Genomic DNA, 25,774 nt, shown 5'->3' on the forward strand with positions numbered 1-25,774 from the left:
TCAGTCACGTGGTGACACACACTAAGACAAACTTACAGGAGCAGACCCTGAAAATGAGCTAGCAGTGTGTTAGGATAAGAGTTCTGGCACACTCCCATACAATTGTTGCCAGCTGCTGTCAGAGAGAGGAACACTGAGCTGGATGGGCACACAGCCGAGCTGGTGATTACGGGTGTTCCTACTCTCAAAGCTAACTACACTCATTTGTGCTACTGGGAATTGTTGGCAGAGCTTCTAAGCTGGGAAGACTGCCCTGTCAGGCAACTCCCCATGGGAACATACACTTTTCCTCTGCCCTATTGGCAGCAGGCTGAACCCTAGACATTATCCCACACAACATGGCCCAGGACAGCCAGAACAAGTGAAGAGACAGGACAGGTGGGAAGCCCCTGAACAAGTGCAAAAAGGCACTGGGGAAGCTGTCCTTTTAATACTATAAAAGTCCAGGGATTCACTGTCAAGGTCATTCCCACTGTAACCTTAACTCTGCCCCAGCAGGCCTTTTAACCACAGGTCCTGTTCAAGCCCAGATCTTCAGAAAGGCAAACATTATCTCCATATTACAGAGCAGAAAACTAAGGTCAAGGCTGCTGTGCCTGGCCTGAGTTCCCACAGCGAGAGACAAAGCTGGCAAGACAGCACAGGTCTCCTGGCTCCTAAGAACAAGCACACAATCACTGCTGCTGCAGTTGCATCTTCCCAGGACTCAGTATGAACGCCAACAGCTACAGAAATGTAGCCTCACAAACTTCTGTGAGCCACTGTCCGGGGAAGAGCTACAATACAAAGGGGGGCTACTGCTGCAGAAAAGGTTGTGGAGCTCTACAAAGATGGACACATTCAAGAAAGGTGTCCAGGTCTTACCCTTCCCTTAAGTACCTGGGTAACACTGGTGCACCATACCACTAGGTACATGCCTATACTGTACGAGGAGCATGAGCAGCAGTACCTTCAAAGCAGTTTGCATGACGCAAACCCACATTCTTCATGCCAGAGAAGTCTGAGATGCTAGTCTCCAAAGCACACACAGAAGAATGCATCTGGGAGAGCTCTCTCCTCCTCCCTCAGTGGCTCAGCAATCCGCTCAGCTGTTCAGCCCTGTCCGTCTACCAGCTGAGACAAGCAGGGGGAAGTTTAAACCCAAAGAATCATTTCTGGACAAAGCTAAAAGCAATGACGAACCGGGATCCAGTTACAAATCATCCCTGTGGCAGAAAAGAGGGACAAGGAGAAGACGGGAGCCAGATCTTTCCTCTTGGACTCTACTTTATTTGGTAAAACTCAGAAACCAACCTTGGAGATTTTACTTTCCAGACCCTTCCTCCCTCAGCATGTCACAAATCTTGTGAGGGGAGAGAGAGAGAGGCCTTCTCTACCCTTTGAGCTTCATCACCCAGGCAAACAGGCACCTCCACAAACCAGCATGGGATCTTCCCCCATCTTTTCAGCACCAGAAGAGAACCTCCAGCCCCTCCTCATTACACAGGCAGAAGAGTGTGCAGGAGGTTTCCACTTCAAAACACACTGAATCAAAGAAAAATCAAAGCAAAAGATACTAAAGACAACAGTGAACAAGTGAGTCAGAGAGGAAGTCCAGGCAGGGGCGCCCCTTCAGCCATGCGCTTGCAGTTATCCCATGGGAGCAGTTAGCCATAACCAGTCCTGGGTTGGGAGCCGTGGTCCACAGGATTGGTGAACCCAAGCAGGAAATGACATGACGCCCAGCCAAAAATCATATCCCCACGTCCCTCACGAGATGGCCTCAGTTCAGAAGTTCTCCCCTTCCACCCGGGAAAGTAATCACAGCCTCTGGTGCCATAGTGCAATTGGCTTGGGGGCCCCCTGGCTGCAGGTCGGAACAGACTCCATATTCTACAATGGAGGAAGGTGCTAGATGAGTCCGAATCCTATTAATGGATCCGGGTCAGCTCCTCCACGATCTTTATCAGGTCATCCACGGTGGCCTCCCTCTTCATGCCACTGCCATCGTCAATCTGCAATGAGGGATGGATGCGTTACAGCAGCATGGCTAGGGGAGAGCAGAAAATGTCCCTGCTTGGACCAGGGTGAAGGACTGTCATTCAAAGGGTTAATATCACAGAGAACAGTTTCCCAAGATCCTCTGCTGTTCACCTGGAACTGACCCATTCTCACATTCACTCCCCCTCTCACCTGTAGGTTTGCCACCACCTCCTGCATTTTGGGCCGGCTTATGTCCAGGAAGCTTTCAATCAAGTCACCATCAATGAACCCTGTGGCTGGCTCGGTCTTGCGCTCAGTGTGAAACGATCTCCAAGTGCAAGCAACAGTCAAGGAACAAAAACTCGTTTAAAACGGCTGTACCTTTGAACTCCTTTAACTACCACTCAAACCAGAACTCCACCCCAGGAACAAACAGCAGCTTCTCAGGACACAAAACTCCTCCACTTCCCACATAGACAGGCCACATCAATGACAGTGCAGCATTCCATTCACATCACCTTTCAGAGAGAGAGAGATGGAGACTCGGGCAAGGAGTGAGTGCCAACCCAATGGAGCCCCTGACCCCAACTGCAGTGCAAGTAATAACACTCGAAACACTCTCCCTACTGGAGTTCCTAACCTATAGGTGCCAAAGCTCTCTCTGTGTACCATGCATGTGACGTGCCGGGGCACCATGCCCAAGTGATCAGAGCTCACCCTCGTGGGTCACAGCAACACAAAGATTTTATGAACTTCCATAAATACCACCACTACCCCAGCCCGTGGAAGTCACTCTAGGCTGGGGTGGACAAGTGGTCAAGGACTGCAGTCTTCCATGAGGTTAATGGAGGAGGTGTGGGGTCGGGGATGGATGTGGGGTGCAGAAGGGAGCTGGGGGTAATGGATTGGATTGCAGGATGGGGTGTGGGATCTGGAATTTGGATGCAGGGAGTGTTGTGACATGAGGCAGGGGATTGGGGTGCAGAAGAGGATTCTGATCTGGAGAAAGGATGCAGGAGGAAATGCAGGTCCTGAGACGGGGTTGTAATCTGGAGAAGGGGTGCAAGGTCTGGGAAGAGGTATGCATGTAAAGGATTTGAGGCTAGGTTGCCAAAGGCAGGCTCTGTCCAGGTGGCTCCTGACCAGCAGCCCAACAGGTTCCTTAGCCAGGGTCCCTACCATCCATGCCCTCACGCATGCACAGAGCAGCTGCAGGGGCCACATGTACTGTTCTAAGTGCATACATAGAGCTGGAGGGGGAGAGGAGAGGGGTACTTCACATGATGCTTGTCCTGCAAATTGGAGCTCTTATTAGATGGAAATCAGACTAAGGGACCGGCAAGATTTTGCTTGGGGCAGGCACAGTGAGAGACGCCTCTCCCTCCTCCTGCCAGAGTCCTGCAGCTGGCCTTTCTGAGCACAGAGCAGGAGCAAGGCAGGCAGGCTGAGGCTCCCACAGGCCAGATTCAGTGGCTTAGTAGGGGCTAGATTTTGCCCAGCCTTGCTCTGGCTTTGGCTCATCAATTAATGAATCAGCATTCTAGAATACGCAGCATCAGGGTCTACACCATGCACACCACAGTCTAACATGGTCATGGTTTAGCTGGCTTGCCCTGTAAAGGCATTTTCCTGCTGAGCTCCTAGATCTGCTTGACAAGGCAGCATGGAGCAAGAGGGTAGAGAAGGATATAAAGAGTGCTCAATCTTCCCCACACTCTTGATGACTTTATTGAGCCTGTTCTGCATATCCAGCAGGAGGTTGTACCAGCTTTCCGACAGAGAGGTCACCAGCCCTGCGAGACAGGAGAGGGCAGTGAGAGTCAGGTCTGGAGACAGGTTTCCTGGCACACCTTGGGCCACACTGTTGCAGCAGGCTGGGAACGCAGGCTGTTACCTGGCAGTTAATTGCTAGAGATGGTCAAAAACTGCTCCCCAACCACCAAATGGAAATGAAACAATCACTTTCTTGTGTATTTCCCACCAAAAATTTCATTTTCCAGCAATAATTCAAACCTCAAAAGTAAAAATCCAGAGAAGTTGGTGCCTCTCGGAAGCTGTCGTTCATGTATCTCATGCTCCCATTCTACGTAGCCTGGGCTCTCTGCTGGGACATCATCTCCCAAGATGCACTGCAGTGCCACCCTTGGAGACACACAGCGGCATCTCATGGGACATGCAGTCTGGCTGGCCAGCCGAGGTAAGCAGGAACACAAGGGAACTAGAGCTTACAAGAGGCAGTGCAGCAGCATTTCTAAATAAAAGCGTCTCTTTTAAAGCAGTATTCTGATTGGCCCAAAATGTCAGAATTTGCTACTGACAGCAAACGCTGCCCATTTTAAACAGCTGTTCACACAAAACCCAATTTTCATCAAAAGATAATCTGCCCAGCTCAACTAATGGCTCCAGGTGGGCTCTGCTCTCAAATGCACTCGAGCAGCTTCCTTTCGAGGTCCATTTAAGTGCCACATTCCAGGCTCAGAGCACCTACCCAATAAGCCCTAGCGGCAGGGCAAGAGGCAGCTGACAAGCTCTCCCCTTACCGATCATGCCGTTGACGGTGCCAAAGAGCACCGAGCCCTGCGTCGGCGTGGACGTCTCGCCCAGGTTCTGCATGACCAGAGAACCATGGCAGAACACGTTGACAAACTCCCCCAGGTGGAAGAGCCCCACTTCCTGCAGGTGCTGGCGTTCCTCGTCAGTCGTGGCAGCGCTGAAATGCAAGGACCCTGGTAGGCAACGGGGTGAGAACACAGACGAGCGCACCACAGAAACATGTCCCCCTGCACGCAAGCATGCTTTACTTCCCACTACTCTGAGCTAACACAGGCACCACCCCTCAGCCACGTTCTACAGAGAGGAGAGAGACAGGTCTTGCCAGCTACACTCCCCTGTACAAGGGAGGAGCTCATGGGATGCACCCCATCCCCATGAGACACTGCGTCACATCCAGAGCCAGCTTACCTGTCCTTCTGGCACACAAACAGGTTAAAAGCATTCTCTGCTCCCAGGAAATTGTCATCGTCCAAAATCTCCACGGCACTCATCCAGTTGGGGTTGAAGTCTCGAGCAATCTTAAAGGGGAGGACACACACCGGGGGAGATCAGACCCTGCTGTGAGCCCCCCAAAGTGATACCCTCGTGAACCCAGCCTGCCCCACCCAACACCAAGGTGAAAATGGCACAACCGGACCCCCCAGGACCTCTGAGCCCAGCAGAATAAGCACCAGCCCTTGTCAGAGCTAAAGGAAGGAGGTTTTCACATTCGCAATGCCCTTGGAGGAGCAGTTCTACAGCAGACTCCAAACAGCTGATAGGATCATGACCCTGCCACAGCAGGATCTGTGCCTGTTTCTGCAGAAGTGGCCCTTTTTGGAGGAGGAGGCTAGGAAGGCAAGGACTTTGGATGGAAGCGCAAGCTGATCCCTGGGAGAACCACACCAGACAGCCAGCTACCACAGCAGCACATCCCCTGCCCCAGAGTGTAACAAGGATTTGGTGGAGGGGGCAGAGAGGGGAGCAGTGGTGCCTAGGTTTCTCATCACGACACCCTGTACCACCCACTCTGATCCCAGGAAGCTAAGACAACCCACCTCCCCTCTCCATGGCAGGCGTTAACTATCACACAAAGCATCCTCTCCTCAAGGCCTCTGACACTGAACCAGATCCCCCAGCACCCCATCTCACAGGAGCACAGAGACATCTGCCAGAAGTAGCTTCAGTAGATCCTGTTCTTCAAAACAACACCCCACAGGTAAGACTGGCTCTGCTGGCTCTCAAGCGGCCAAACTGTCATCTCCTCACACAGAGCCGCTCTGTCTTTTTTGAAAGCCCCTTGCTGTACTGCTGCTTTGAGGCCCCCATCCCTTAGATCACTCTGGCCAGAAGAGTAGAGATACCTCCTCGAAGTTACCCTCCATGGGCTTGTAGGCAAGAAGCAGGACGGAGCGCATCAGATCTCCAACCAGGATGAAGTCCCCCTTGGTCTTCACATAGAGAGCCATGATGTTATTGTAATGGTTACACTCTGTACGCAGCTCCTTCTCCGCCGTCCACTCGTACAAACGCACCTGAGGGAAGAGCTGTGTAGCCAGAAACAGCACAGAAACACTACGAGCCACAGCAGCCCAGCCCCGCAGAGCTCAGGAACACTTTCAGCTTCATGGCTGAGCCACCTCTCAAGGCTGGAGGATATTGACAGCCTTGCAGGAGCCTTACCGTGCTGTTGATGCTGGCTAAAAGCTTGCCATTGAACTCTACCATGGAATACACGGCCCCTTTCACTTCCTTCTCAGCCAGACTCTGCAGTTTCCCTGGAATGCACGAATGGATCCTTTGGTTACCCTCCCTGTGCTCCCCACTGCAGCTACATGACCCTTTATGGAATCCAAATAATGCTCTACCCAAGCCTGTTCTCTCTCCAGAAAAGGAGAGGCTATTTCTCTGCCAATTTGTGGGCAAATGTTGTTCCAGTGCTAGTAGGGGAGGGTGCAAGAGAGATAAAACTAGAAGGACCATTGAATTTGGATTCCAGCTCTGGATGGAAGTTAGGGTGAAGGATTACTGTATCCTAATGGGAGACGGGGATACATGAGCATAGCTTGGAGCTTGGTTCACGGCAGAACAAAGGCCTCCAAGCAGAAGAAGAGCCTGCAGACGCAAGCCATCTCATGGGCTGCTGGTGACCATTTGTCAACAGGGAAGCCCAGGTTCCCACTGCAGTGATGTCCATTCCCAGTCCCCTGGGACTGAAGGCTGAACTCCCTCAGATGATGGGAGCACTGCTGGGAGAGGGACCCCACATGGGAACTCAGCTGTCTCCCTCTTACCATCTGAGTAATGGAAGACGACAATACGGCCCTGTTTAGGCTCAGCCTCCTCAGGATACACCATGGCTGTGCCCACGATGAAGTAGGTGTTGGGATCCTTGCCCAGTTTGCAGGAGACCAGGCTGAGGGCATATTCATTCTGCAGAAACTGGTGAGCATGGAGCACTGAATGTAGGAAAGAGAAAAGCAGTTGGGTTATAGCCAAGATCCTCTCCGCACTACTGGACCAGTCTGTCCCATGTGTCCCAGTGGCAGAGCCAACAGCTGGCCTGGAGATGCCCTCTCTGCCAGCCTGTGCTTTCACTCAGTAGAATCTCCTTAGCCTCACACTCAACCCTCCTCCAAGAGTGCCCATCCTTCTGAATGACACTCTTTTGCACAGAGATTTTGGTCTCATCCATGCCCCTTTCCCACACGTGCATTGAGTGTTCATTAGGTGAGCTGAACCCCCTCTTGGGGGCAGGAAGAAGGATGTGGTTGGGGCTGGTACCTTCAAAGGTGTGTTGGTCTATGATGAGTAGATTGTGCACCTCCACCTCCTCTCCAAAGGACGTCTCGTGTGGCGCAGTACTGCTGGAAAACAGCTTGCTGGAGCTGACGCTGCTTGACAGGGCCTAGGACAACAGAGAATGATCAGAGCCTCAGGCTATTCACTGCAGCCTGGCAGGCTGGGAGAGAAGCGAGGCTGAACAAGAGGCAGCTGAAGAGGCAGAGTGGGGTAAGGAAATGAGTGAGATTCCAGACAAGCCCCTTCGCCAAAGGTGTCACTGATGTGGGGAAATGTACCCATGGGAAAATCCAGATGCACTGCTCAAGGATACACAGGCAACACTGGACATTCCCTCGGAGAGTCTTCTGAAACCAGACTGATTCAACTGCAGAACAGAATTTAGCACTTTAAGGACCAGAATAATGAGAGGGAAGGGTCCATGGCAGCTTCTGAGAGGACTCATGTCTGAGCCACAGGGAGAAGGAAACCACCCAGGAAGGATCGGGGATTTCATCTAACAATCCACTAGAACAGTAAGGTCCAAGGAAGTGAAGGAGACCTGGGACTCAGAGAAAAGGGGAACAGCTGGTAGGGGAAGCCTCAAGAGTTTGTTAGAGACAGAAAGAGCCAAAAGTCCGAGAAAGATCTCCCCACCCTCCCACCTACCCACACGGAAGGGCAGTGGTGTCCATGTACTCAACCTTGGGAGGAAAAGATTACAAGGAAAATACATGTTGCCATTTGGCTTAAAGAGCCATGTTTCCAACAGCTGCTACTCCAGCTCTGAAGCCCACCTGCCTTCCCAAAGCTTCTTCTCACCTGGGTGCTGGCACTGGGTCTCAGTGCAGTGGTGCCCCCACTGGCATCCTGCACCTCGATGCGACTTGAAAGCACACCGAAGCACTGAGACACCTCTTGATAGCAGATCTTCCTGCAGGACAAACAAAGCAAGCCGTGGGGGCAAGGACTCCTTGGGGAGGGCATGGCTGAGGAGAACAGAGAGGGTCTTGGACACTCAGCTGTTATTCTGCTCAGTTTCTAGAAATCTTGCTATGCCCCCCTCCCTTTTCCCTGGTTCTCTCAGAACACCAGCCAGTCTCAGCGACTGATCCATCTCACAGACATCAGTGAAAGGTGGCAGGCTCCCCTCTGCAGAAAGGTGAGCCCTGCAATCATCCTTCCCCATTCACACACACAGTGCAGAAACCCCGTTCCCCACTGCTCACCTGGGCGACTCGTAGAGAGGAACTGTGCGGATGTGCAGCTTCTGGATCTCGTCAATGGTGCCAATTGTCAGAGTGCTGTTGTTGGCCAATGCCAGACTGCAGAGAAAGGAGACTGCCAGTAATCTCGCTTGTAAATCAGATGCCCAGATAGGAAACCAGGGTGCCATATTGCTAGGATGCTGGGGGGAAGAGCTAATCCAATGGAGCACTGATCTGCTGACCTTAACAGTTACCGAGACCCAGCCTAGGTCTATGAGGAGGGACAAGTAAGCAATGACAAGTGCCTTCTAGGTTGACACGCTCAGGGCAGCACAAGATCTGAATTGCTATGTAAGAGAGGAATAGGAGCAGATTTGAAGGTCTCTAGGAGAAAGGCTTCCCTTTCCCACGTTCCAAGCAGCCACAGGCTGGCCTGTGGGTACAGTGCTCCCTGAACATGCCGTCACATTCTACCTTCTTGCCAGCCAGGCCTGAGCAGAAAAGGCACAAGGAGCTTTGCCCTGCAGACACTAGAGCAAGTGGAAGAACAGAGCTGGGAACCTTCGAGTCATGCTGCTCCTTACCTTACTTAGGCCAGTGCAGAATCCAGAAGCCCCCTCCCCTCTTGCATGAGGGACCATGCTCACCTGTCAGGGTAGCCATCTGAGTTGAGAGGGCACATGTAGTTCACCTCCTTGAGGTTGACATTGGAGAAGACCAGCTTGTGGTTACTGCTGTAGATCACAGTGGGGCGGTCGGAGCAGGCAAAGACATTGGTGGTGGAGAGCGAACGGAATGTCCTCAGGACAGTGGGCTGGGTGCCCAGTGTTACTTTCTTACGGTCACTCAGCAAACCTAGAGTAAAGGAGCAGCAGTGCTGAGAACGATCCTACCAAAGGGGAGGGGTGAACTTTCAGAAGCAGGATGGCAAAGTGGCACGCTGGCTGGAAGGGGGCCCATCCAGATGCCGACAGCATCATACTGTTAGCAAAGGGTTTGACTTGAGGAGCTACCTCCCCTTCCCTTCTGCTTCCCTCGAAAAGCAGACAAGGTATGAGACCCCTCCTGCACTGAGAACTCTGGTTACATTGAGGGTCTGACAACCATGGGGATAACGGTTGTTACAAATGGGTGAGATCCCTGCCTTGTCAGGGCGAGGCCTGACTATGACTGTGAGGGTCGGGGGGGCATCAAGCCACGCTCTTCCACTGGAATGATCAGAGAGAGGATTCAGAAGGGGGAGAAAGGCATCCGATTGGTCTCAGCCCTCAAAAGCCAGCCTAGGAAGGGCCATATACTCATACCTGTCTCAATGTTCAGCCCAAAGTAGAAGAGAGCCCCATCTCCAAGGGCACAGAGGAGATAGTGACTGCTCTCAAAGGTGGTCATCAGAATGGAGCGGGGGATGATCTCTGTGGGCAGAAGAGGAGAAAGCCCTGTTAGTGTCACACACAGCACTGGTCACTGCTTCCAGTGCAGAACACCCCACAAGTAGTGCCTACCTCCTCCCAGCATCTCCTTGTGTAGCAGCTCAAAGGAGGGCAGCTTGAGGATGCGGGCGGAGATGTCAGTCCAGAGGCCGATGGCACACAGGGGGGACATGCCGTTGGAGTCTCCCAGAGGGGTGATGTCTAGGCAGGCCACTTCATGCTCCATCTCTGTGCAGCTGGCAGGAAAGAAAAAAGGAAACTCGTGTCAGTGACCATATTGGGGGCCAGAGGAACCAGGTAAGGGCAAGGGACTCATACCCACCTTATTTGCCTGAGCTCCTGGGGGTGGATCTCGAGGTAGTAGAGTGCTCGTCCCACAGCCACCACTACCTGGCTGCTGTTACAGGAAGCCACACTGATGTTCTTCCCCTTGGGCTCTTTCCATTCACTCACCAGGGCTTTGGGCTCCTGAGTGACCAGCCGCACAGAGGCAGACGTGATCTGGGGGAGGAGGAAACGCTGCAGCTCAGACACAGAACACACTCAGCACAGGTGAAATGCTGCCACCTCCCCATTACTGAGAGTGTATTCTCTAGGCCTCCTCCCATAATACCCCACAGCCCCTCCCAATCTGTGGGGACACCCAGACAGAGGACCCCTCCTCTCCCCCCATTCTAACCAGTACCTGGATTAGCTGCTGATGGGCCACATTGCCACAAAAGAAGGTTTGTTGATCATCCACAAATCCTGTCAGCTCTGTTTCCTCCACTTCCTCCCCATTTAACATCAAAACCCTATAAGGGGGAAGAGAACTCAACAACCAGGTGCAGAGCATACAGCCCAGAGCCTGTCCCAGCACAAACCCCAGAGCCTTACCTGGTTTGGCCCACAAACGATAGCACCAAGGTGTTGTCAGTTTCACGGTGTGAGTCTGACCTCAAGGGCCATAGGCCTGCACAGGGAAAGACCCCACTGTTACCCCAGGCAAACACTTCAGTAAAAAGCTGGAGGAGATGAACTTGACACACGCCATACCAGGGGTTGACAACCAAAACAGCAGGAAGAGCCATTTTTTTTAAATTTGGTAAAAACTCAAAAATTCAAGAGCCGCAATGCATGTGAATATGAGAGGGTCCTTAAACAGCATAAAACCTTGCTTTTTGTAACAGCGCACACACAACAACTTGGAATGCGATAAGTGTTTGCTGCAGGACGTTCACAAACTTTTTATGTATTCTATTTCCTCACACTTTACATGTGTTTGTACCACTGTCTGCCTGCTTTTCTTTCCCAAACCCTCTTTAACGATGACAGCTTTTCTTCACATTTAATTTCACTGTTCTTTCTTAAAATGCCTGGCTGCCCTTCACAGCAAGAATGTCGCAAGCTTCCTTTGCCTTTTCCAACTCAAGACTTTATTAACAGCATGATCAAAACAGGGATACAGTATCATATCCCACAGTGCACTGCACATATTAATGGAGGAGTTATCCAACATTTTGAGATCACGTATCATTTGCTATTTAGATACGAGTTGTGCATTGGGCTTTTAGACGTTCACCATTTATTGAAAATAATAAGGAGGGTTCTTTTTTTTAACTTTGCAATTATAGCGTCAGGAGCCACAAAGAAGTCCTTAAGAAGATGCATGGCGCTCCAGTGCTGCAGGTTGCCAGACCCCTGCCCCATACCCTGCCCAGCCTACGTGTGCCCAACAGCCTCTGAAGCTGTGGGTCACAACCACATGGTTTGTAAAACTGGCAGAGCTGAAGGCTGGCACATATGCTCTGCTCTCACAACAAATTCACACACCTTTAATCCCCGGCAGGTCAATGCTGGCATGTTCGTGAATCCCAATCCCGTTCCGGATGATCCTCAGGGAGCCCTCCTTAAAGGCGCCAGAGCACGTGACCAGCTAGACAGAGCAGGCACCCATTAACATTCCTCCAAGTCCTCCCTGCTAAGGTCTTGATGGGACATCTCCCTCCCACTATGAGAAGAGGCATCCATGTCAGGGTCTTGGTAGAAGGAAGGGGTCCAGTCTCTCCTACCTCTCAGAGGGAGCTTATGGGGGTGGTTCACCCTAGAGTCTGACTCTGAAGAGCAGTCTCATGGGAGGGCTAGCCTTCCCTCAAGGGGCTCTCAGGATGGCAGCACCTTTCTTTGGAGGATCTAAAAAGCACTGTTCACTACTCCCAGTGCAGATACCCACAACCAGTACCTACCTCCTCCTAGCATCTCCTTATGTAGCAGTTCAAATAAAGGCAGCTTAGATGCCCTGCATGGGGCTCAGAGCACATGCCCCCCTCCACAGCAGGCACATCCTGTCTGGAACAGACGCACGCATGTAGGGAAGGCAGAACCGATATTACCTGCCCTTGGCCTTGTCTCTCTAGATCCACCACACACATGTCCACGATAGGGCCCAGGTTGGTGAAGGTTTCCATGGCTACTACATAGGAGCCTTGTTCATTACTGTCCACGCTGAGCTGCGAATACAAAGTCATTAGGGCCCACAGTAAACACAGGGAGCACCCAGATGTGGCCACAGGTGGAGAGGGATCCGTCAGTAGATATTAAACTCCCTCTACACTTTGCATAGAAGCCCCAGAACAGTGGGGCAGGAAGTAAAGCACTGGTGTTCTTTATCTCTACAACTCAATGTGCTCTGTACACAGGCTGAATCTAAATGCGTGACCAAATGATAGAATGTGTGTTATCTCCTGCTGTGACCCTGGCAACTCACAAAAAGACACCAGATGTCCAGGAAAGGAAGGAAAGAGACCACTAATTTCTGAGGAGGGATACTTGTTGGTGTAGATGTGTTTTGTGACTGAGAAGATAAACTACTTTGCAGTGGTTCCCAAACTAGTGCAGACTCCCGAATCACTCCTCCAAACCATTTGCAGACCCCCATCAAAGCCAATTCTAGCTGCTATGAACATTTCATCACATGAAAAAGGAAACCACAATGTACATTTTCCAACAGCAGTTAATAACATTACTGGAAGATATTTAATTTAAAAACAATAGATTGTAACTCTGCAATTTATTTAAAACTTATTTTCTATGATCACTTTTATTTATCTTTTTTTTTCCACGAACCCCTGTGATACCCTCGCAGACCCCAGGGGTCCACGGACACCAGGTAGGGAACTACTGAACTATCAAGAGATGTTTATAACCTCATTGGGATTTTCTTGTTGTCACAGATGTTTTATGTAATAACAGCCTGGGTCAAAACACCTGTGGGTTTATCAATTATGTAAACTGAAATACCATAAAGGAAAGTCTACAAGTAATTAGGTTGTGGAAAAAAGGAACTCCTTTGTCTGTCTCTCTTTGTAAAGAGCTATGGCACATAAGGAACTGAGGTTCTGAGAGTTAGTTGGGAGTGAAGCAAGAACATTCCTCTAGACCAGTTAGGAAATATATAACCTTCCCTTTTATAGCTTAATCCTCGAGTCGTAATCTGATTAATAAATACTGATCCCCTGTTTATTCAATGTTTTCTTAATAAGAGACTCAAACGTCTAGTGAACAGAGCAGAGAGGGGTCTGGGAGAGACAAAGGGAAGCAAGGCAGAGGCTCACTCCACCTACCCACGCTCTTGGGACCCGGGAGGGAGGGGAAAGATGAGCAAATGTGGCTTTAGATAGAACTAGATCAACAGAAGGCTGCGTCTCACCTTCACAAGCTGGGAGTCCCCAAGCCGAGAGCCGACAAAGACAACCCCGTTGTCCAGGTAGGTCAGGCACTCCGCGATGGATGTCTAGGCGATGAGACAGATGGGTCAGGATGTTAGAGGGAAAGAAGCTTGTAGCAGACACACAATTCAAGCCTTCTGGAAAGCCCCAGACCAGCGCAGGGCTCCCTACCCTGCAAACACCAATCCCAAACTCCAGTTCCTCAGCAAAGCTGCTGGAAAGAGGACGAGATCCCCAGCCTGAGAGAAAATCCTTTGAGAGAGCCAACAAAGAGCTCCTGCTCCCTTTAATAACAAACCAAAACACCAGTTTCACCGCAACCCCCTGAAGGAGGGCATGCTTACAGGCACTCTCACTTGGTCCCTCCTGTCAAATCCTGGGGCCTTGGAGGTTTGGAGCTATGAAACTAGCAAAGGATGAAATGCCAACCCTTCCCAGTCTAAGTGAAGACTTGATTCCCTCCAAGCACAGCCCTGAGCTATGCTTGCAGCTCACAAACTTCCCAGGCAGCAGTGAGGGGGAAGAGTGCTACCTCTCCAAGCAGCTCCACACGCAGGTCCTTCAGGGTGACTGTGCCATCCATCTGCTCCTCCTTCTCCAGAAGCAGCATGAAGAGACGGCCCTCCATATCCCCCAGGAGGTAACGAGACCCATTGGGATCCACGCGATTGTGGCAAACAATTGTACTTTGCTGCAGGCAGAGAAAGCGGGGGAATTATTGGGCCCATAGCCTGGTGTCCACCTCCCAGCAACCCCCAATCCGAGGTCTGCCAGCCACAGTTCGCCTGACCTTTGTGACAACCCACTTGCTCCTTGGGGCAGGGGATTTGGTTCTCTTGACTATACTGTGCCAGTGACTGTACGAGAGTCTGTGGAAGAGCTTCCCCATTATCAACTACTCAGAACTGCCTCAGTAATTGCAGGTCAGGGTGAAACTTCCTGGGCCCATTCTCAGCTCAGGAGCGATCCCTTCAGCAGTCCCCATTCCACTGACTGAGTAGGCGAATTGTCACAATGGTGTTTCAGCCCAGAGAGCTGCAAGGCAGCTTTGCCTCAGGACTCTGTGCAAGTGGTGCTCTGAGGGACGGATGCTGCCTAGCTGCTGGTCAAGACATTTGGTTTGGCAGTCAGTGACCCGTTCCTGCAGTCCTTGTACATGCAAATCTCTGGCTGACTTTGAGGGTAGGTCCACAGGGCAAAACCCAAGGAGATGCACAGGCAGCATGTTCCTTCTCACACAAATGCAGTACTTAAAGCATGGGCCTTCGAAGAGACTGACTGAACAGCCTGTCAGACACTTGAGCCAGGATGCTTGCATCCCCTTCCTGGAGCTCTATTGCTGAATTCTAGCCCAGGGATGGGCAATAATTTTTGATGAGGATGGGGAATTCCAAGAATGTGGCAAGCTGTGGGGGGCCATGTGTGTCTCTGCATGCCCCGGCGGAGGGTCCTGTGTGCGCTGCCTGCACTGCAAGCACAGCCCAGGCAGCTCCCATTGGCTGTTTTTTTGCCTACCTCTGTTCTAGCTTGTTGCTTTCTCAACCTCTGATCCTATCTCCGGTTTCCCTTCAGCCTAAGACACACATGCATTCCCCCTGTGATCCACCAGATGCTTCCCGTACAACTTGCACCCAGGATTCATACCCCCCTGATGAGGCTCATGCCCCTGGCTCGGACACCTCGCCTGGCCTCCCCTTACCGAAAAAAGCACTCTCTCACAGCCAGGATTGTGCTCGAGCTCCAGCCCTTTCACTGTTACATGTCCTACCTTTACTGTGAGCCTCATTCAGCTACACCTTTGCTTTGGCTCGGGCCAGCCCAAGCCTCACTGTGCTACCTAATGTATTCCTTTTTCTGGGGCCTCAAGTCCCAAACAGGCTTTGGGCTTTACTGTATTCTTCCCAGGCCCTCGAAGCAGAGAGAAGCCCTATCCTTACATAGCTATACCAGGACTAGGCACACACATGTAACACAGAACATACCCCTCAAGTGCCCAAAGCTAGGGACCAACCAGACATGCATTCATACTTCCAAAGGTCATATGCCTACACTGTCACATGCGACAGGCTAGCATGAGAAAGCAGTATAAAATGCCAGCCTGGGGAGTCCTTAGTAAAGGGCCTTCAACCTGGCTACATGCAGTACCTAGCCCAACATGGAAACTTAAGTGCATGGGAGCCAGGCCTCAGGAGCAGCTGTATCCATGGCCACAGGGATCAGCATCTTAGAAAGAAACTCTCTCACCTTGATGATGGGTGGGGCTATAGCCAAATATTTATCGCCATTGTGGTAGGTGATGGACTCTTGCCCAATGATAATGGCTCCTCCAAAGGGCTCGGGCACTGTAAAAAGGGAGAATGCAGACAGCCTTGTTAGAGAGTCCCTGTAACTAGGAAGAAGCAGCTCCACTGAGGTAAGAAGATCTATAAAGAAGAACCAACCTGCAATTACCATGGAGGCTTCTGCCTCTACATTCTCCTGTTTCCATGGACCTTTGTTGAATTCCTTCTCACGCAGGGATACCTCATACGTTTTGACATGGCGGCCCTGAGGGTCCTGCAGAACAAGCAGTAACAGAAATCACCACAGCAGGCAAATCAAAGTGTGTCCTTGATCATGAACAGACCCTGATCACTTGCACAGTAATTAGGAGACTGCAGCAGCATAACTGTATGATTATGGAGCCTCAAAACAGGGAGGGCAATGTCTGACCCTCTGCAACTAGAGTGGAACGGCTTAAGCAATACCCTAACCACATGAGCAAATTCTCACTAATACAATATAATTTTCTACATTAGCTGCATGTGCAGTACTTTCTGTACAGCTGTACTCCTTGAAATGCCCAATGAAAATGAAAATACAGATCGTCCTGTTGTATTGCACTTTCTCTGTGTCACAGCTTCTCTTTACTGAGAGTCTTTTTAAATAAGTTGCCTTTTCTCTAATGATATTTATGACAACACATTATTTATATTGCAGTAGTGTCTGGGTCCCCAGTCATAGATTGAGCTACTTAGCTAAGTGCTGCGCAAACACAACTCCTGTCCCAAAGAGTTACCACATAACAATCTGAGACACACAACAGGAGGTTACCACAAATAGAAAAACAAACAGTAACAACATGGAACTGGCCAGCATAAAAGCAGTAGTCTCAGCATATCCACTCTCTGATTATTAGCCAGTTTCCCCAGGGCCTCTGCTCTCCTATTCACCCAGCAGGGCAGCCTTCCACAGATGCAGTTTAGGGCATGTCAGAATGTTGGCTACCTGACCGGTTGGACTGAACCAGCAAAAACTAAACCCATATATCTCTAGACTTGACCCAGAGACCCAAACAACTGTGGCTGGGGCTGTAACAAACTCATATCCCATGTGGACAGGCACAGAGAGGGTCTTGTAACATGCCATGACTAGAGGGTTACACAAACTCTTGCTATTTCTTAAGGCTACTATTCTGCAGCATGCTGAACAATAGTAAGCACTAATAAGCACAGTTTACTAGCACTTTTCACAAAAACAATTTTTCTGGACCATTTGTCTGACACACCAATTAATGCTCTGTACTACAAACACAGCACTATTATTTCAGAAACTACATGGGATTCAGAAACTACAACCCGTATTGTACTAGTACACTTGCCCAAATGGGCGCAGTTAAGGTTACAAGCATGGTTGTACTTTGAAAAAGGATTTCGGGGGGTGGGGGGACATCAAAGGGCACTTGTACAGCGTATACTGTGTCTTGGCAATTTTCAGATCAAATCAACAGTTTCTAAGTAAAAAAAAATATATATAACAACTGCTTGCTCTGCAAAGTCACAATTAAACTGAGTTCTTTCCAGCTCACACTTCAACACAGATTACACAGCTGGAACAAAAATCATGCTGTTGACAATGCTCTAGCTCAAGGCGTATGAGTTGGAGTCTCTCCTGGTTGTGCTGGCAGCCCAGTGTTAATCAGAGTAAAGAATAATAAAGTTTACTCAGTAAAGCAAGAAACAATTACAAGGAATACACAAGGGAAATAGATCTGCGTGTAAAGCTGCTGCTTTAACAGTAGCTTTTCAAAGTAAATACAGTACACTCTCGTGATTCGCAAACGTAATGTTTGCGAATTCAATTATTCGTGAGCAGCCACTTCCCGCAAGGCCCTGGGCAGGAGTGCCGGCAGCTGCCACTTCCCCCAGGGCCCCAAGCAGGAATGCCAGCAGCTGCTGCTTCCCCGGGGCCAGGGCACTCCCCCGCATTCACAAAAAAATCAACATTTGTGAGGGTTCTAAACATGGAACCCTTGCAAATGTTGAGACACCACTGCACGCGTTTGAGCTACGATATTTCTGCACTCATTTTGAACCCCTGAAACTGGGGGTGTTTTCTTAACAGAGTTTATAAGGCATTTTTATTCATATTTGTAGTATCTATCTATGGCTTAAAAAAACACATCCACCAACATCTAACAACATGCACTGAGATTCTACGTAGTCCAAATTATCTGATCAGGATGAATGAATTCAGAAGGAATTAAACACGAAAATAAACTCAAAAACCGCCCCCTTCCTACACGCACACAATAGAGGAAGACAGCATCTGAAACACACCAGACATTTTATATAAGAATTAATGAGTCACAATGCACATCTCATTCTGTTGCAAGGGCAAAGTTTACTGTGCTGCATTAAGTGTTCTCATACATTAATCAAATCAACCCTCCCTTCTTACATCAGGATTGTTTGTTTATTATAAACAGAGCATTAATAGCTTCACCCTTAATTTAAAACCTTTCCAACCCCAAGATCTGTGGAAAATAAAGTCCTGTTTTGCCTGCGGATTATATAAACAACTAAAGTTCAGTTGTCTCTGCTGCTTCAGTAGGCAGAGGAAGATTTAGAATACAAATCTAGAATTTCTGAGTTCTTTCCCATGTTCTGACATTGACTGTATGACTTGGTCAAGTCATTTCTCATATCTGCCTCAGTTTCCCTTCCAACACATCGAGGGTAATGTTTTCCTATCTCACGATGGTAACTGGCATTTTATAGAGTGCTGTGTAAAAACCATTACTTATATTGTTTGGCTTTAATGAAGTCACAAACATCCCAAACTGGGTGTAATGGTCACACGAATTCCATTGCTGTAGTTACACAAAGGTTGCATTCCTGGGCAACCTCGTTTAACTCAAATTTTGCGCAAGCCGGGAGGAGCTGGGAAACCAGGCAGCAGCCTGGCTCCTGGCTCCCAGCTCCCCTGTACTTGCAAGAGCTGGGAAACTGACCAGTGCTTGTGCAGGGGTCAGTTTCCTGGCTCCCAGAGTGGCAAGGAGCTGGGAACCAGGACGCAGCCTGGCTCCTGGCTCCCTGCCACTCCCAGGGACTGGGAAACGCACCAGCGCAGCAGCATACTCTGGCTCTGGGCTGCCCCCAGCTCACAGGAGAGGGAAAACTGACCAGTGCTGTTGTTCTAGTCAGTTTCCCCACTCCTGTCAGTGGCGGCAGCCAAGGATCAGGCCAACGCCCTGACGGGACCAGGGAAACTGCTTCTGTCAGGGTGGCAAGAGTCAGGCTGCCATTCCTGTAAAGGGGTGGCATGCTGATTCTTGGCTGCCACCCCAACAGGAGCTGGCAAACTGATCAGCACAGCAAGTGGTCAGTTTACCCACTCCTTGGAGTGGTGGGGAGCTGCACCTGGCAGCCCAGAGCCAGGTGCCAGCTCCCCGCCACTCCAAGTCGCATTAACCCGAGACACACACAAATGGAGAGCGTATATCTTGGGAGTCTACTGTATGTGCAAGTTTTAAAAAGCAAAGATATAATAAAAGTATTACAGATAAATATAATGATGGAAGGGTTTAACATCACTGTGGCTACAGGGACAAAACCCAGTGGAAAATGGATGGGCGCTATTGTAATTTCAGTCTGAAATGCAACAAGGTCTTTCTTGCCTCAACATCTGGAACTGAGGGCTTGATGCCCACATTACAAAGGAGATCAGACTACATCAATGGTTTTCAAATTTTTTCTGGCAGTTCAGTTGAAGAAAACTGTCAGTTCCCAAGACCTAAAACTGGGTCTTTTGACTAGTTAACGTGCAGGCTTCAGGGTGGGGATGAGGGACTTGGGGAATGGGAGTGGGGCTCTGGGCTTGGGATGTGGTTCAGGGCTGTGGCAGGGGCACAGGCTTACCTCTGGCAGCTCCCTGTCGGTAGTAAGACAAGGGTGCACAGGCAGGTTTCCTGCCTTTCCGTGCATGGCGAACCACACTGCACCTGAGAAGCAGAGAGCAGCAGATCCAGCTCCGAGGCGGAGGTATGGAAGTAGCACTGTGCACTGCTCTCACCCACAGGCATCACGCTCCCCACCCCCAGGTCTGATTGGCAAGTTGCCAGCCAACGGAAATGCAGAGCCAGCGTTTGGGGTGGGGGAAGCATGCAGAGACCCCTGGGGTCCTCCCCGCCATCTAGCTGCTGGACCTGCTGCTAGCTTCAACTGTGACAAACTATTTTTCACAGTACCTGGCAGGCAGGAAGCTTGCCGTAGCACCCTGCTGGTCACTTGGTCACCCTACAGCAAAACAGTCAGGCTGTGTCTACACTTGCATTCCTCTTCTGGAAGAGGCATGCAAATGAGGTAAATAAAAATGCAAATAAGGTACAAATTTGCATATCAGACACCTAATTTGCGTATCCTTCTTTCGAAACAGCTTCATTTGAAAGAAGAACACCAGTAGAGACACTGCTCCTTCAAAAGAGCAGCTTTCCCTTTTTTTATGGGAAGAAGGATTCTTTCAAAGATGGGGTTTACTTTCGAAAGAGTAGTGTCTATACCGGTTTTCTTCTTTCAAAAGAAGCTATTTCAAAATAAGAATATGCAAATGGTGTCGGATATGCAAATTTGTGCCTCATCTGCATTTTTGATTTACCTCATTTGCATGCCTCTTTCAAAAGAGGAATGCAAGTGTAGACACAGCCTCAGCACCTGACATTCCACAACCCAGTCAGTATTGGGTTGTGACCTGTAGTTTGAAAACCACTGGACTACATGATCAGAATGGCCCCTTCAGGATTTAAGATCCATGAGCGTATGCTCTTTTGGAAAGAAAACAAAGCATGTCTCTGATATTGCCAATACTTTGGAGCCGCTGCCCATTCAACATTTTTAATATGCTGAAAATGTTAAATGCCAACCCAAAATGATGCACATGCATGAGTAACAGAGAGTAATATTCTCTATGCCACGAAGAGGTCATCACTAAACATTAGGGGTTACGCTCAAGTTCCCTCATCTATTCAGACCTTGGCCTCTCTGTTCAGACTGCCAACAAGACAAATCAATTAGCACAGGATGGTCTAGTGGTTAAATCACTAGACTGAGCACCAGGAGACATAGGTTCTACTCCTACATCTGACATAGCCAAGGTCAGGCAGGGAGTCTAAGCCTTGACCTACTAAGAGATACATCAATTTTCTAAGCAAGCAGCCCAAACTAGAGGGTCTGTTCCACTGACTTTAAGGGCTCCTAAGGTTGATTTTGGTATTCCTGCTTTTTACAAAGACCACCACCAAATTACACTTTGCAGGGTTGACTTTAGCGTAGTCCAGATGGAGCACTGTGAAATCCAACATTCTTGACCTCTTGGAGGTATCCCATAGCATCCTGATGGGACCACTCTGGCCACCATATGCAGCTCTGCTGCTCTCCAGGTGTGCAGGAAAAAGCCTGGGAAAGTCTGACTTTCATTTCCTGTTTGGCTAGTGCAGTAGTGAGTGGAGCTGGCAGCACATCTGGCCATGAATTCCCAGAGTTGCAGATGAACTTCAACATGGAGCAGGCAGGAGACCCATACCCTTATTACTGGAAGGGGGCTAGCTAGCAGAACTACCAAGTAGCAAAATAAACACAGACATATATGCCTAGATCTCCCAAGGCATGATGGAAAAAGGATACACCATGGACAGCCAGCAGTGCTGTGTGAAAATAAAGGAGCTCAGGCAGGAGAACCAGGAGACAAAGGAAGCAAACAGATGTTCTGAGTCTTCATTGCTAACATGTCACTTCTATGAATGGATACATGGGATTCTAGGGGGAGACCTAACCCCAAAAGAGTCCGCGGAGACCTTCCAAGAGATTCCTCAGGCAGCCACTGGCAACAGTGGGGAAGACATGTTGGATGAGGAAGAGGAGGACGACAGTTGTCACAGGCAAACAGAGCAGTTGATCTAACAGACAGCCAGGAAAACTTCTTTTAATTTTGGATCTCATCCCATCTTCCCAGAATGTTTTGCAGTCAGACCACAACGACGGGAACGGCACCTCCGGTGAGTGCTTATTTTTAATCATGCTACAGCAGTTGGTTGTCTGTGGAAGGTGCAGTACCTATGCGGCCCAGACCCCTGCCACTGGAACAACTTGTGTCTGGGGACAGAGAGCTGATCCTCCCTGCCCATCTCCATAAAGCTATCAGACAGGTACTCTTTAACCCATCTCATGAGGCTTCTGGGGAGGCCTGCCTTATTCCGATATCCCCAATAGGAAACTGTTGCAAGCCAAGCCAGCAGTAAGTTAATGCACCACAGAGCAATGCAACATACTGACCAGCTTTCTGCACACACTCAGTTAGCATCCATTCTGTATCAAAATGTGTTACTTAAAGCAGGCTAATATCTCTCTTGCAACCTACCAGAGGCATGGAAAGGAGCATTAAGCTATGATAACACAAGCTGCTCCACCATGCCTGGACCATTCCTCTCCCTTCCCTGGGCTCCTGGGGATTGAGAAACTCACTGTCCCAGCAAAGCAGAGGGGAAACATGCGGTTACTGCAAGTGCCACAGCCCCAAAAGCAATGGCCAAACACACATTCTACAACCATTCTACATTTGTCCAGCCTGTAGCTGAACTGCTCCCTCCTACGGTCCAGGCTATCTGTTGATAGCTTGACAAGCCAAGGGAGCAACAGATGAACTGGATCTCCCAGGATCGCTGTTGACATTCTCCACATCACCACTGGAAATTTTCTGGGAAGAAAGTTCCATTCTTTATTCTCCCTGAACAGACCAGAGCTCCTAAAGACGTGCGCACTGTGAACCTTTTGCAACCATCCCACGCTGATGTTGGTGAAATGGCCCCGGTGATCCACCAATGCCTGCAACATCACTGAGAAGTACCCGTTGCAGTTTACGTACTCAGTGGCAAGGTGATCGAGTGCCAAGATAGGGATGTATGGTCCACCTATCACCCTGCCACAATTAAGGAATCCCATTGCAGCAAAATCATCCACTATGTCCTGCACATTTACCAGAGCCACTGTCTTTCATAGTAGAAGGGTACTGATTGGCTTGGCTACCCGGATCACAGCAACCCCAATGCAGACTTGCCCACTCCAAACTGATTGGCCATGGACTGGTAGGTATCTGGCTTTGCAAGCTTCCACAGAGCTACTGCCACTCTCTTCTGAGCTGTCAGAGCAGGTCTCATTTTGTCACTGTTGTGCTTCAGGGAGAGGGAAAGCAATTTGCAAAGTTCTATGAAAGTGGCCTTACACATGCAGAAGTTTTGTCACTACTGTGCATTGTCCCATACCTGCAGAACAATGCAATCCCACCAGTCTGAGTTTGTTTTCTGGCACCAGAACCAGTGCTTCACTGTGTACAAAGCATTGATTGCAGCTAACATATTCCCTTCCTCCTCTCAGGTGTTTCACGTTCATGTATGTCTGTGTCCTCCTCCACATCCTCATCACTCTGAAAGCTGCTTAGGCTCTGGAGGTACTGCAGCACAATGCATGAGGTGCTCATAATACTCGCCACAACAATTTGAAGCTGCACAGGTTCCATACTAGTCATGCAATGGCATCTGTATGGATACCCAGTGAATAAAGGATATGAAAACATTTTTTACCATGGTTTTTCAGGGGGAGGAGGAAGAGATAAGTGCACAATGGGAGGCTGACGACACATACTCAGAACCACCTGTAACACTCTTTTGTCCCGTCAGACACTGGAAGTTTAACCCACAATGCAAGGAGGCATCAGGAACTGTTGGATAGCTGCCACAGTGCATTGCTGATAAAGTCAAGGCTGCTCATCATAATGGGGACACACTCCATTGATTTCATGTGCCAGTGTGGGCACGTACCCTCAACTTTACAAAATCAGATGCTTAAAAATCGACCTAAAAAATCTGACTCAGTCTCTTAGTGTAGACATCTCTATAGTCACGCTTTTACTATGTGTCTCAGTTTTGTAATACGGGAATAATGTTACTGCCCTCTTTTGCAACATACTTAAATATACTGATGGAACATAAGTTATCCAAGTTAGATTATTATTATTGTGACCTGTGCTCATGTCTTGTATGTGATCTAGCCATTAAAAACTAAACCGAGGTCACCAAATTCATTGCACACCAAGAAGCCATCAGAGAATAATGACTTTCAGTCCATCTCTACCTGTCTGGGCTAGATTTAAACTGACGAGGTAAAGATTACAGGCTCCATGTCCTCCCACCAATTTTCTGAGCCAGCAAGCCAGTCCACAGAGCCAGTTTGTTTTAAGATGTGTAAGTGAATCACAGAATCATAGGGCTGGAAGGGACCTCAGGAGGTCATCTAGTTGAGCCCCCTGCTTCAAGCAGGATCAACCCCTACTAAATCATCCCAGTCAGGACCTTGTCCAGCTGGCACTTAAAAACCTCAAGGGATGGAGAATCCACCACCTCTCTGGGCAACGCATTCCAATGCTTCACTACCCACCTGGTGAAGTAGTTTTTCCTAATATCTAACCTACACCTCTCCCTCTTCAACTTCAGACCGTTACTCCTTTTTCTGTCACCTGACACCACTGAGAACAGTTTCTCACCCTCCTTTTTAGAGCTCCTCTTCAGGAAGTTGAAGGCTGCTATTAAATCACCTCTAAGTCTTCTCTTCTGTAAACTAAACAAGCCCAAATCCCTCAGCCTATTCTCATAGGTCTTGTGCTCCAGACCCTTAATCATTTTTGTTGCCCTTTGCTGAACGTGCTCCAGCAAATCCACATCCTTTTTATACTGGGGGGCCCAAAACTGGACACAATATTCCAGATGTGGCCTCACCAGTGCCAAACAGAGGGGAATAACTACTTCTCTAGATCTGCTCGAATTGCTCCTCCTAATGCACCCTAGTATGCCATTAGCCTTCTTGGCTACAAGGGTACACTGTTTACTCATATCCAGCCTTTCATCCACCATAACCCCTAGGTCCATTTCCATCGTACTGCTGCTGAGCCAGTCGGTCCCCAGCCTGTAACAATGCTTGGGATTCTTCCGCCCCACGTGCAGGACTCTACACTTCTCCTTATTGAATCGCATCAGATTTCTTTTGGCCCAGTCCTCCAATTTGTCCAAGTCCCTCTGGATTCTCTCTCTACCCTCCAACGTATCGACCTCTCCCCCTAGTTTTGCGTCATCCGCAAACTTGCTGAGGGTGCAATCCAGTCCCTCATCCAGGTCATTAATAAAGATGTTGAACAACACCGGCCCCAGAACCGAGCCTTGCGGCACTCCGCTTGAAACAGACCGCCATCCAGATATTGAGACATTGACCACTACCCATTGGGCCCGACCATCAAGCCAGCTTTCTATCCATCTTATAGTCCAAGGATCCAATCCATATTTCCTTAACTTATGGACAAGAATGTTGTGGGAGACCATATCAAAAGCCTTGCTGAAGTCATAACAGTGCTCAGAAATGTTCCCTTTGGAGGACTATCCTAACAGCAAGACAGGTTTGAGGCCCCTACAAAAAAAATGAAGTGGCCTTAGCAAATCACTAAACAGGATTTACTGACTCCTCCCAACCTCTTAGAATGAAGCAGCTGAGGGCCCAACATCACCAACAGCAAAGAAATAGCCAGAGTCTGGAAACTCTATTAGCTTTCCTCAACCTACCCCAGTGCATACTGAAGGACATTTCTGCTAATCATAATTAGTTCTCATTCAATATCTAAAACACCAGTCACCGGAGAACCTCACTGTTCCTAAAGAGGGACACCTCAACTTCCCATGGAGTGCTAACAGCCATCTGAAATGGACAGAAGAAGCCAGTGGGATTTCCATAGGTCACAAAGTCAGTCCTGACTTCAAGCCTCTTGCTCTAAACACTACACCATAATATTGCTTATCATA

General features: G+C 49.3%; 1 protein-coding gene across 1 annotated transcript in view; it reads right to left on the minus strand.

Annotated features, from left to right (window-relative positions):
* Nucleotides 1–1,248: 1,248 nt before the first annotated feature.
* Nucleotides 1,249–25,774, minus strand: part of DDB1 (damage specific DNA binding protein 1) — a 29,353-nt gene continuing 4,827 nt past the window's right edge. Inside the window, exons 5-27 of the mRNA XM_074998024.1 lie at nt 16,062–16,176; nt 15,865–15,962; nt 14,153–14,311; nt 13,602–13,685; nt 12,286–12,402; nt 11,726–11,828; nt 10,790–10,865; nt 10,599–10,707; nt 10,236–10,414; nt 9,986–10,149; nt 9,788–9,895; nt 9,131–9,338; nt 8,505–8,600; nt 8,098–8,209; nt 7,279–7,402; nt 6,789–6,953; nt 6,178–6,272; nt 5,859–6,029; nt 4,924–5,033; nt 4,503–4,672; nt 3,653–3,755; nt 2,173–2,296; nt 1,249–1,994 (exon numbers count right to left, since the gene is read on the minus strand). Of these exons, the coding sequence (XP_074854125.1) occupies nt 1,911–1,994; nt 2,173–2,296; nt 3,653–3,755; nt 4,503–4,672; nt 4,924–5,033; nt 5,859–6,029; nt 6,178–6,272; nt 6,789–6,953; nt 7,279–7,402; nt 8,098–8,209; nt 8,505–8,600; nt 9,131–9,338; nt 9,788–9,895; nt 9,986–10,149; nt 10,236–10,414; nt 10,599–10,707; nt 10,790–10,865; nt 11,726–11,828; nt 12,286–12,402; nt 13,602–13,685; nt 14,153–14,311; nt 15,865–15,962; nt 16,062–16,176 (2,874 nt within the window). The 3' untranslated portion in view covers nt 1,249–1,910. The remainder of the gene's footprint in view (nt 1,995–2,172; nt 2,297–3,652; nt 3,756–4,502; nt 4,673–4,923; nt 5,034–5,858; nt 6,030–6,177; nt 6,273–6,788; nt 6,954–7,278; nt 7,403–8,097; nt 8,210–8,504; nt 8,601–9,130; nt 9,339–9,787; nt 9,896–9,985; nt 10,150–10,235; nt 10,415–10,598; nt 10,708–10,789; nt 10,866–11,725; nt 11,829–12,285; nt 12,403–13,601; nt 13,686–14,152; nt 14,312–15,864; nt 15,963–16,061; nt 16,177–25,774) is intronic.

Source organism: Carettochelys insculpta, chromosome 6 (genome assembly GCF_033958435.1).
Source record: "Carettochelys insculpta isolate YL-2023 chromosome 6, ASM3395843v1, whole genome shotgun sequence".
Taxonomy (NCBI): domain Eukaryota; kingdom Metazoa; phylum Chordata; order Testudines; family Carettochelyidae; genus Carettochelys; species Carettochelys insculpta.